Source organism: Ostrea edulis, chromosome 2 (genome assembly GCF_947568905.1).
Source record: "Ostrea edulis chromosome 2, xbOstEdul1.1, whole genome shotgun sequence".
NCBI classification, from domain to species: Eukaryota; Metazoa; Mollusca; class Bivalvia; order Ostreida; family Ostreidae; genus Ostrea; species Ostrea edulis.
The window spans coordinates 52,772,024-52,782,849 of NC_079165.1; the positions used below are offsets into that span (position 1 = coordinate 52,772,024).

The 10,826-nt window shown below is 33.2% G+C and overlaps 2 protein-coding genes across 5 annotated transcripts in view; one reads left to right on the forward strand and one right to left on the reverse strand.

The window, feature by feature from the left end:
* Positions 1–10,826, forward strand: part of LOC125682090 (amidophosphoribosyltransferase-like) — a 119,201-nt gene that overhangs the window by 49,228 nt on the left and 59,147 nt on the right. For all 4 annotated transcript variants that reach the window (XM_048922491.2, XM_048922492.2, XM_056154425.1 and 1 more), the window contains one exon: positions 8,341–8,453. In XM_048922491.2, coding sequence (XP_048778448.1) covers positions 8,341–8,453 — 113 coding nt within the window. The remainder of the gene's footprint in view (positions 1–8,340; positions 8,454–10,826) is intronic.
* Positions 4,288–7,474, reverse strand: LOC125682116 (uncharacterized). The gene is made up of 4 exons (XM_056154435.1): positions 6,845–7,474; positions 5,714–5,996; positions 5,340–5,544; positions 4,288–5,220 (listed from the first exon to the last, which is right to left on the reverse strand). The coding sequence occupies exons 2-4, from the start codon at positions 5,780–5,782 to the stop codon at positions 5,126–5,128; spliced, it is 369 nt and encodes a 122-aa protein (XP_056010410.1). The 5' UTR covers positions 5,783–5,996; positions 6,845–7,474; the 3' UTR covers positions 4,288–5,125.

Consider the following 10,826-nt stretch of genomic DNA (forward strand, 5'->3'; position numbering starts at 1 on the left):
AAATGGAGGGCCATGCCCCCCTTCAAAGGTGAGATAATCACACAAATGCAAAAATAGGGTAGAGTCATTTAAAAATCTTCTTCTCAAGAACCACTGGACCAGAAGAGCTGAAATTTACAGTAAAAGCTTCCTTACATAGTGCAGATTCAAGTTTGTTAAAATCATGGCCCGCAGGAGTTGGATGGGGCCACAATAGGGGATCAAAGTTTTACATACAAATATATATGGAAAATCTTGAAAAATCTTCTTAAGAACCACCAAGCCAGAAAAGGTGAGATTTTTACATGAAAGGTTCGTGACATAGTGCAGATTCATTTTTTTTAAAACCCTGGCCCCTGGGAGTAGGTTGGGGCCACAATAGGGATCAAAGATTTATATATGCAAATATAGGAAAAATCTTTAAATTTGAGCCAAGGAGACTCGGGTGAGTGATGTGGCACATGGGCCTTTTGTTCTACTTTGAATCATTAACATTGATAAGTCACACAAAGGTGAAGCTACCTAAAGATACACAATAATATCGATATTCTGGTGTTTTGCAGTTCCTTGACAAAAAATATCGTATTGCAATACGTTTTTTCAGTACCGATATACCGAGAAAATGCTTGGGTTCGGAATTAGGCTACAAGCTCGAGATTCCTAAAATAAAATCTCATAATGTACCACCACTGCAACAGGCATTATTGTAATGATGACTTTACTAGGCCTATTGTTTCACGGAGAAGAAAAAGAAATCTGTACTTATTCTACTCACCAAATTTATATTGCCGACTTTAAATAATTATTTCTTACTTGGACACTATGGTGTATAACAAGCAATTTGAGGCAACTCGCATCCTGCATTTTAAAACGTACATCAAACTGACAAACATGTTCTAGTATTTCAAACGCAAAAGTGCATTTTTAGTATTCATTATTATGGGATTTATTAAAAGGTGAAACCATATGAGAGAAACGAGTGATGGAGATGTACTATAAAAAAGCCGAAAGCCTTAAAGGACACATCTCGTGTTTTCAAAGTATACAGAATTATATGCATTTTGTCTTCCTTTTGCTTATAGAAATTAATTTTAATGGTTCGTTCGCTGAAGTATTGCTATAATTAGCCACAATACGGACTTGAATCTAAGCCCCAATTTCAAAAAGCCTAGTTAATTAGGCCAATTTTTTTTTTAAATTGGTTTACGGATTTCCAAATTTTCAAATCCGTTCAGAAAAGGTAAAAAAAAAAAAAAAGTTCAAATGACAAAATGTTAAGTAATAAAAATGAACTTGATTTGAGGTCAATGTTTTATTATCAACTTTAATATTTTCTTCACTGTCAACTTAAGACGATGGTATATAGCGACTATTATGCACCTTGTCAACAATGCTGTTTCCTTCAAAAATGTTATTTGTTTATTAAATTAACTTTCTATCATTATCAAATGTCCATTGTTTACCGTTTAGTTATGTAAATCCCAAAATAAAAGAACCACATCGTTTTTCCATTCAAAAGGGGGCATCCATGACGTATATAGGGACGCACTAATCACCTGAAGTACTAAAATCCTGACTGACCTTACCAAGCATATATTTTGTCTACAAATTTAATTTTAAGTTTTAAAGTCTTATTTATGAAGTCAAGTAAAGTTATAAATAAAATTCATGAACCCTATAAACATTTATTCAAAAATTCTGAATTTTATATAGGTCAGATCAATTTATTGTTGGTAGTCAACAAATTTTATACAATGAATGAATTCAATAATGTTAAATATGTTTTCAACCTCCTTCAATGTATGAAGAATTACACATATTAATTATGAAGAATATTTCTTTAAAATTCATCAATAAGAATTTAAAAGTGTATCCTCGGCAAAATGTATGCATGGTAAGGTCAGGAAGGGTTATACTTGTTTATGTGATTAGGTAGTGCAACCCAACGTACGTCATGGATGCCATCTGAAAACAAGTGTTTGTTTTTATTTTGGGATTTACATATCTAAATGGTATGCAATGTATAACTAATGCTAATTAGAAGTTAGTTTCATAAACAGATAACTTATTGGAAGCAAAAAGCACTGTTACTAAGGTGCAGAATAATTGTTGGCACCGGCTGAAGTTGACTGATATTCCACTCATGACACATGAATATTATGGACTGTCCCGAGATTACGACGGAGGCGTCTGTCCAAATATCCAGTCCAGCAGAATCTATTTTCTTTTTTTTTTTTTTTTAGTGAAAAGGAAAAATTACAGCGTCGGTAATATAAAAAGAAGTGAAAAACCATTTTATTTTTTTTCCAATATCCCAAAAAAATCAGTGCGGCGGATCCGTAAACCAACTCAATAAAAAAAAGGCCTTAGATAGGCAGTCACATGGTACTGTGAGTGACGTTATATGTGACCTTCGTCGATCAACTTGTTGTAAAAGTAGTGTTAAATATTTTTAAAACATCGGGGTTTTAGGGGCCTAATTTTTTTTTACCATGGATAACATTTATTTTGTTGTTGACAAATTTCCCGAGTCTTATATCTTTTAGCCACCAGTGCATACAAATAGCGACCAAAATGTAGCGAGGAAAGCGAATATGAAATCTGCATAAATTTGCGAGTAAATAATGTTTACATGGGATCACTGTCTAAACACTATTTGGTAATGCCATTTCTGTAAACAACTGTAATTATAGCGTTGTTGCTTTTCTAAGATAAACAGTGCAATTATTATTAAATTTATTTTTGGAGAAGTTAGATAGGCCTAAATTATGATACGATTATGTATCATTGACAACTAGGCCTACTGTCACAGGTGCATTTCGAAAAAAAAAAATAATAATAATAAAACTGATCAAACTTATAGTGAAAATCACAATACTTTTAAATTATTTGATTCAAGCAATTTTATTAATCATTATTTTTTTTATCTACATGTTGTTACTTAGAAAGTGGGGGCGCGGCGTGCTGTTGTTGTTACGTACGTGTTCCTTAAAAAAAATGAAAGCATTATAATTCAATTCAAAGTTGGGAAATATCATATTTTGTTATTTATAATTGAAAGTTCAATTATCTTTTATCTTTAAATTTCTTTTTTAAAACGACACTGCTAGCACAAGTTCTGCCTATATGTTGTTACAAGGTGAAGGTCAGTTGGTGCGAGTGTGTATTGAATTTGAGAGCAGAACGGAAAGCATACGCCATAGGCCTATATGTAACAGTGCGTAGCTTCGATAGAACAATTTTCTCGCAGTTTATCTACGTCTTTGTCCAAGTGCTTGTTTGAAAAAGTAAAAGGACAAATTCTACTGGTTTTATTTTGGCAAAGTCATGCCGACAAAAAATATTCACGTCTTGTCCCTCATACCTTCCTTCGAAAATCAAAAAAAAAAACACAGTCCAAATCCACTCTACTGACGGCAAGTACACCCTTAAACGACACAAAACACCCCAATGCAGTGTTATTTACAAGCCGTTAATGTGATAATTGTTTGTTTATCAATTAAATCTAATCTGTTTATGAAATGGCTATCAACTGTTTTCAAATCTTCTCGCTCGAGGTCGCATATGACGTCACAGATAATGGCGCGTAAAATATCGAAGAAAATATGCATATCGCAAGATTTGAATTTTATCGCTTTCAAACTCAAAAACTACACAAACTGTTTCATTTAAAACGCATGTAAAGTAGTTTTAGGCATGAAATGAATTAATTTTGCTGAAAAAATTAAAATTTTTAGAAACATGCGTATATAAAGGGTATAGCAATAATGAAATCTCAAAACATACAAGTTGTACTTGTTAACTGCAATCCAGCCACACTTTATCAGATGCAAATAAAAACAAAAACCAGGGTATACCCCCCTATGTTTGTCACCAAATATAACCCTGGAATTCAGAAATAAACAAAAGATTTTGAAGCACTAGCATACTCTAGGGAGATAAAGACGGTTTTTTTCTTCTGATCTACTTATTGTTTCATAAACATAATAACATTTTTGGGGATATGCTCAGATTATCTATTTTAGAATTATCAAATTGCATAATAAGTGTCAAGTGCAAATAGACTCCTGATGAGACGGATTTGCATGCAGCTAAAATTCTATCCATCAATTATTTTAATATTATAACCTCGTATCACACTGTTTCATTAGTGATTGTTAAGGTACGTAGTTGATTGGGGCCACACATTTTCTTACTTAATAAGATAAGATCATTTTAATTCTTAGTGAAAATATTGCAATACACATTGCAATACAATTTAAAATATCACACTACGAAATTTTCTGACAATACCCACCCATACCAAAACATTCTCACAATTTGCTCATGAGAAGCTCACGTGAGGACTAACAAGATTTCCTCACGTGAGTTGCTCACGTGAGTCTTATGTGCAATTTAACATGCAAATTAGGTGAAATGCTCACGTGAGCAAAATTCTGCACATGAGGATTTTTTGCTCACGTGAGGAATATTTTCGCTCACCAAAAGTTTTGCTCACATGAGGCTCATGAGCCTCATGTGCCACAGTTTCTCACTTCAAGGACAACGGAGAAAAATTGAAATTACAACACCAGTATATATTTACATCTGTCATTTTAAAAATATAATTCTATACATTTATACATAATTACATCTGTCATTATAAAAATATAATTCTATACATTCTTGAACATTATATTAATAGGAACATGTGGAAAGTTCTGAGATAATAAAATTTCCAAACAACACAAAACTGAAATTTACTGGCATATGGAAAAACTATAGACATTATTGCAAACTTTCATAATTATCCTGTACATATTGTTTAAAGTTAAGAAAACACCACAATTAATTCAAATGAAAAGTTACACAAAATTTTACTCGTAGTATTGATAAACTGACATGAATCACTATATAAAGAAGTAGTTGCATAATATAAATTTAAAACAATAAATGCCATTAATCTTAAGCAGCATGTAAATACTTGCATAAATGTACAGTGATATTCACTTTTTTTACTTAAAATCAATCATTTAACACCTAGTATATTATATTATGTGCAACAAAATAACTCCCTACTTATCTTTGTACACACAGCATATTCATTAGCTCTACATTTTTTACTGTATTTATGAAGAGATTTTACAGTCAATATAGACATTGATCGTCAACATTTTTTGGATCTCTTTGCATCCAAGCACTTCCGGTTGATAATTGCATTTAAGGTAGAGGCATCCACTTTGAAACTTTGTTGCATGTAATCTGAAAAATAAAATAGCTAATTATACATGTAACTTTTTAAAATTTATTTACATAATTTGCTACTATATTAGAATTTTTATAACAAACATCAACCGATTTTGATCCCACAATGAACATACCTCTAATTGGATTTACAACTTTCACTGGTAAGCCTGGTTTTGCTGATTTCTCTCCTGTTGCAGAGTGCATTGCGAGGTACTTTGGTGTAAAGTAAAAGTCCAACAAAGCTTTTAAAGTTTTACTTTCATTTTTCTTGCATTTCCTCTTCAGGATTGCCAGCTTCACTGAATCAATGTATAGCGACTGTCCCTCCACAAGTTTTATCTGTTCAAATTTTACATTAAGTTCAGTCTAGTTTTTTTTTTTTTTACAGTCAGTCATGAATGTCATTCAAGCAAATAAACATATACCAACAATATAATGTTTAAAGTCATTTACAAATGATATAAGGAATGATTTGAACTTACTCATTAAATGTGTAAATGTTACATACCTTCCCATCTCCAGGCTGGAAAAACTGGTCAAGATTGACACTTTCTTTTATTGATTCTTCCAAATACATGTAGCAGTCTCATCAGATTCACTTGGCAAGTGTGTATAAATTGAAATGTCATTCTTTTTTAAAAAAAACTAAATAACACTAAGTAACTTCATTAGTGATTTATACACAATAATCCAGGCCTGCATGTTGGAACTCTCAGATATGGCAAGTTGAAGACAGCCTATCAACACACCATCACAACTTCTGAATCTGCACGACTATCATGAAATATATTCTGAAAAAGATATCAAATTTTAAATAATTACGAGATACCATTGGCCCTCCTATATACAAGTTTGCAAGGCATCTAACATAGGAGGAATCATTCTGTGGTGTGTACATGTAATTACCGTCACCTGGGGCCACCGATTTTCAAAGCGAGCAATAATCAATGTTGCATTACAGCCCATTGGGCCAATACATGCAATATCTGATGCTCAACTGTTAATATCACGCTGACCCGACTTTACATACAAATTAACTTTATTGCCAAGACAAGATCTTCAATCCATTTTAATAACGTATATGCATTGATGTAGTGACAATATTGAGATTCCGGAGGTCACATCCCTGATCATAATGCAGTTTAATTTTTCTAACTGGACATCTGGGTTCAAATCATAAGCATTTGAATAAAAAAAATAATCAACCATTCATTAAAAAACACCATTTACTTAAGAAACTAATTCAGTTTTGCAAATATCACCCGAGTAGAAAGTAAACAAAAAATAGCATAAGTATTACGGAAATAGTGCCTAATTATTTGTTTGTTTTTCGGCATTTCTTCCTCTCTCTCTCCATTTTTTAAAGTGCCTTATGGTCCTGTCCTAATGTATAAAGGAAAAAAAATCCGCAAGGGCTACGATAATGCAACTAGAAGGAGTCTAATCTCATACAAAGGAAATTTAAAAAAAATGAATTCCACATAATTTCAAAGAATTGAATGAAGCATGTAAATTTATGAACGTAAACACTGACTTGCAAGATTTGACGCAACAACATACAATATGAGCGATGGTCAGTTTCGTTTTGAACAATATATTAGAGAGTTTATAACTATAAGACACACAGTAATTCACTTACTCAATGACTGGAAGATTCTCCTCAGAATATCTGCATCAACTGATTCAACTCCTGTTCTCGATTCATGTTCAAAATGTTGTTTACCGGTATAACATCATGGCGCCTGTCAATCAACTTTCGTGCTCAGCATATATTGTGTGAATCCCACACCCGACGCATTGAACCCGATCTCTATTTACGATGCATAGAGCCGTAAAGCCCCATGAAGACCTACTTTGGTATACAGCTTAGATTATTCTAACTTAGTATAAATTAGCATTCCACAAACCAGAATAACGTACCTGGATAAAATCCTGATATGTAAATTATACGATATAAAGGTGAATTTTTACCACTCTCATTTTTTGATTAAGTCCAATTTCCTAACCTCTTGCTCACGTGAGAAAGTTGAACTTAGAAAAATTAATCCAACATCGATGTATCTTCATAGCCAGTTGCTTATGTGAGCAATTTGAATCGACTTTTGCTCATGAGCATTCAGGTGAGCAAAATTTTGCATATGTGCATTTTGGTTAGTATTTTCCTCCCTAACAGAGACTAACAATCTGCACATGAGCAAAATTAAATGCTAACTAATTTGCATACGATTCTTACCAGATTTTTATGTGCTTCTCATGAGCTGCTCATGAGCATTTGTTAGGATGTTTGGTACGGGCAGCCCTACCTAAAAAAAATTCGAATATCAAAATTATTTTACTATGAGGATCTGACACCAGCTTTTGGTGTAATTAAGAATTTAGACCTTTGCAATGTACAGTGAAGGATCTTCTTGCTTGTCTGATTGTGAAATGGAACTTGGGTTATGAAGGCAACCATCTTCACAAGTCTTGCACTAAACTTTGACATCAGTGACTATCAAAAAGTTGGGCTCATTCTGATTGGCTCCACAAAAGAGTGGGAACCAATGAGAATGCGGTTCTATTTCTAACAATGCGAAACGAGAGATTTAAAAAAAAATGTGTATTGACACCTACAGTTATTAATAGCTATTTCAATCATTTAAGCAATATTGTCTTAATTAAGCAAAAAAGTTTCCAAACTTGATCTACTATCAATAAACGTAATTAATGGTGTAAATATTATAATTGCGTGTGTTTATCAATACAGCAGTATGAGATCGATGTACACCATAACAAGATGCAGTGATTTCATTGGATGTTTTATTTATAGTGGATTGCATAATGGTTTAATGAGCCCAACTTTTACATAGCGACTGATGTCAAAAGTCAGTGCGAGGTAAGGAATCAATAACCCTTGACTTGTGAAGATGGAAGGCACCATACAAAATTATTACATTTACTCAACAGTTATATGACAAAGGGACAGTCATGATCATGTATCTGATTAGCAAGTGTTCAAAGCCATAACCTCTCACTCATAAAAGGAAGAGTCTACCAACTAAGCCACTTCATCATTTCATAGTATCAGTCAGTAATGAATGCAGGATCATTGTATTTTTCTTGCCTCGTCTGAATAACATCCTCTTATTTCTTCAGCTGATGAAGCATGGAGTTGGCCTGTCCACAGGAACAGACAGTGAATTGATAACACAACTTTTGACGCATACCCCAGAATGTGGTGAACCACATGGTGCCAATTGGATTGGGAGGTAGATGCATTGAATTTATACCTTTATTTGTATCTTATTTATGTTCCCCAAACAAAATTTTGGAACATGTTGTTTTTGCTCCGTTTCTTATTATGTTCCCCAAAGTTTTGGAACCTATTGTTTTTACACTGTTTCTTATTAATTCAATGGAAGACCTTATAGTGATTCTACGGGTTCTCGGAGATAACAGAGATTGAAATTTTGACATATTGTTGGATTGCACAGAATGTGTACAACATTCAAAATATTTTACATCTCTTGTATGATTTCCTCACCATCGACGCACTTACTGAAGAAGCACTTAGGACAATGTCTTTGTTAACTATGATTCTATTTCGTCATAATTACTTCCGGAATTATGTGAGATAGTAGTACGCATGTGCAACCTCAGTGTGGTACGAGTTATGAATGGGGAAGGACGTGGTCTTTTCCTTTAGCAACTTCAGTCCGTGTCCGAGTTAACGTAGTTAACTCATTTTGTGTAATTACTTGGTATTGTTACTGGTAATACTTTAGACACTTTCATTATTTACAAAACTCGGAGGAGTTTTGTTTTACGACTACCATATAGTGGTGTTACGACTACTTTATGATGAAGTCGTAAAAATGGCAGAACAGATGATACAAAAGAAACAATTACGGAGTACTACTAGCTTTGAGGAAGAAGTAGATATAGAAAAGAGTACAGACGAAACATGCAAGGGTAACGAGGTTACCAAAAAGAATTCAAAAGTCGAGGTTCAGGGAACAAAGACCAAGAAACTTGGAAGTTCTGTTGGTAGTACGGTAAGTGCTACAAGATCCAGCGGAACAAAAAACCTATGAAAGTTGTGGCCGATGTCCATAACAAAGCTGTTAGTGATAACACACAAAACGAAAGTCAAATTATGAGTATACTTACTACAATACTTGAAAACCAGAAGAAACAAGAAGAAAAAATTGGCACGTTGAATTATAAAATCAATATGATAGAAAATGAATTTCATGAATGTGACGATTACGAATTTTACGATGATGACCAAGCATACGACGAGAGTTGTAGTAATATTCAGCGTACTGATGATAATGTTGAAAATTCAGATAATGCTTCTGGGAAAAGGAAGAGTGCATGATCAGTTGGACACAGAAGTTGTTCAAGGAAATACAAGTCGCTTTATGAACATGAGCAAAAGATTTAAAAGTAGAGAAGTATGTGACTTGAAAATAGATGAGACTTTGGCTACAAATATAACAGATTTGTTTAGAAATGGAATGAATGAAGATCAATATTCAGAACTGATTAAAGATGAAGACAATGCAAGACCAGAAAATTGTGAAGGTCTAAAAGTTGTGAAGACAAACCAACTTGTTTGGGATATTATATCTCAAGAAGCAAAAACTATTGATAGAAAAATGCAAAACATAGAAACCTGTCGTTAAAGGTTCCGTTATTTTGGCCAAAGTTGTGAACAAATTGGCAGACTTTGGAGAATGAATTGGATGATTCGCATAAAACAAAATTGGGAAAGATAATAGATGAATGCAATGATAGTTTAGCACTCTTTGGACATGCAAACAGACAAGTGAACATGACAAGAAGAGAGCTTATCAAGCTTGAATTGAGATTTGAATACTTACATTTGTGTGCACAGACTGTACCTTATACGTCATGGTTATTTGGTGACGATATTTCGAAAACAGCAAAAGAAATTGAAGATTGTAGTATAATTGGTCATAAGCTGCAGTACAATAACAGAGGAGGATCATTCAGAGGTCGAATGAGAGGACGATTTAGAGGTCGCAAACCAAAAGGACTTGGAAATTATAGCAATTCCATATATAATCCAAATTACGGATATTCAAACAGAAACAGTGGTGGAGTTGGTGGACAATTTTATCCAAAAAACTCCAAGAAGAGCAACACTCAACAGAAAAACAAGACTCAATAAATTATGAGGTTAGTGAGAAAAGTGTTGAATTTTATGAAGGTAGATTGAAGTATTTTCCCAAAGAATGGGAAAAAATTACATCAGATAAAAATGTATTACAGATAGTTGAAAACTGCAAAATAGAATTTGTAGATGATATAGCTCCAACAAAATGTAATTTGTATGAACCTACATTTAATTCAGTCGAATCTGAAGTGATGGATCAAGAAATTAAGAATTTATTAAAAATGGGAGCTATTGTTGAGGTAATTCCTGGACCAGATCAATTTCTATCATCTATATTTATTAGACCAAAGAAAAATGGGGAATACAGAGTTATTCTCAATTTGAAAAATCTAAATGAATATGTAGTATATCATCATTTCAAGATGGATACTTTTGAATCTGCAGTAAATCTGGTCAAGGAAAATTGTTTTATGGCATCAATTGACATAAGGCATGCCTA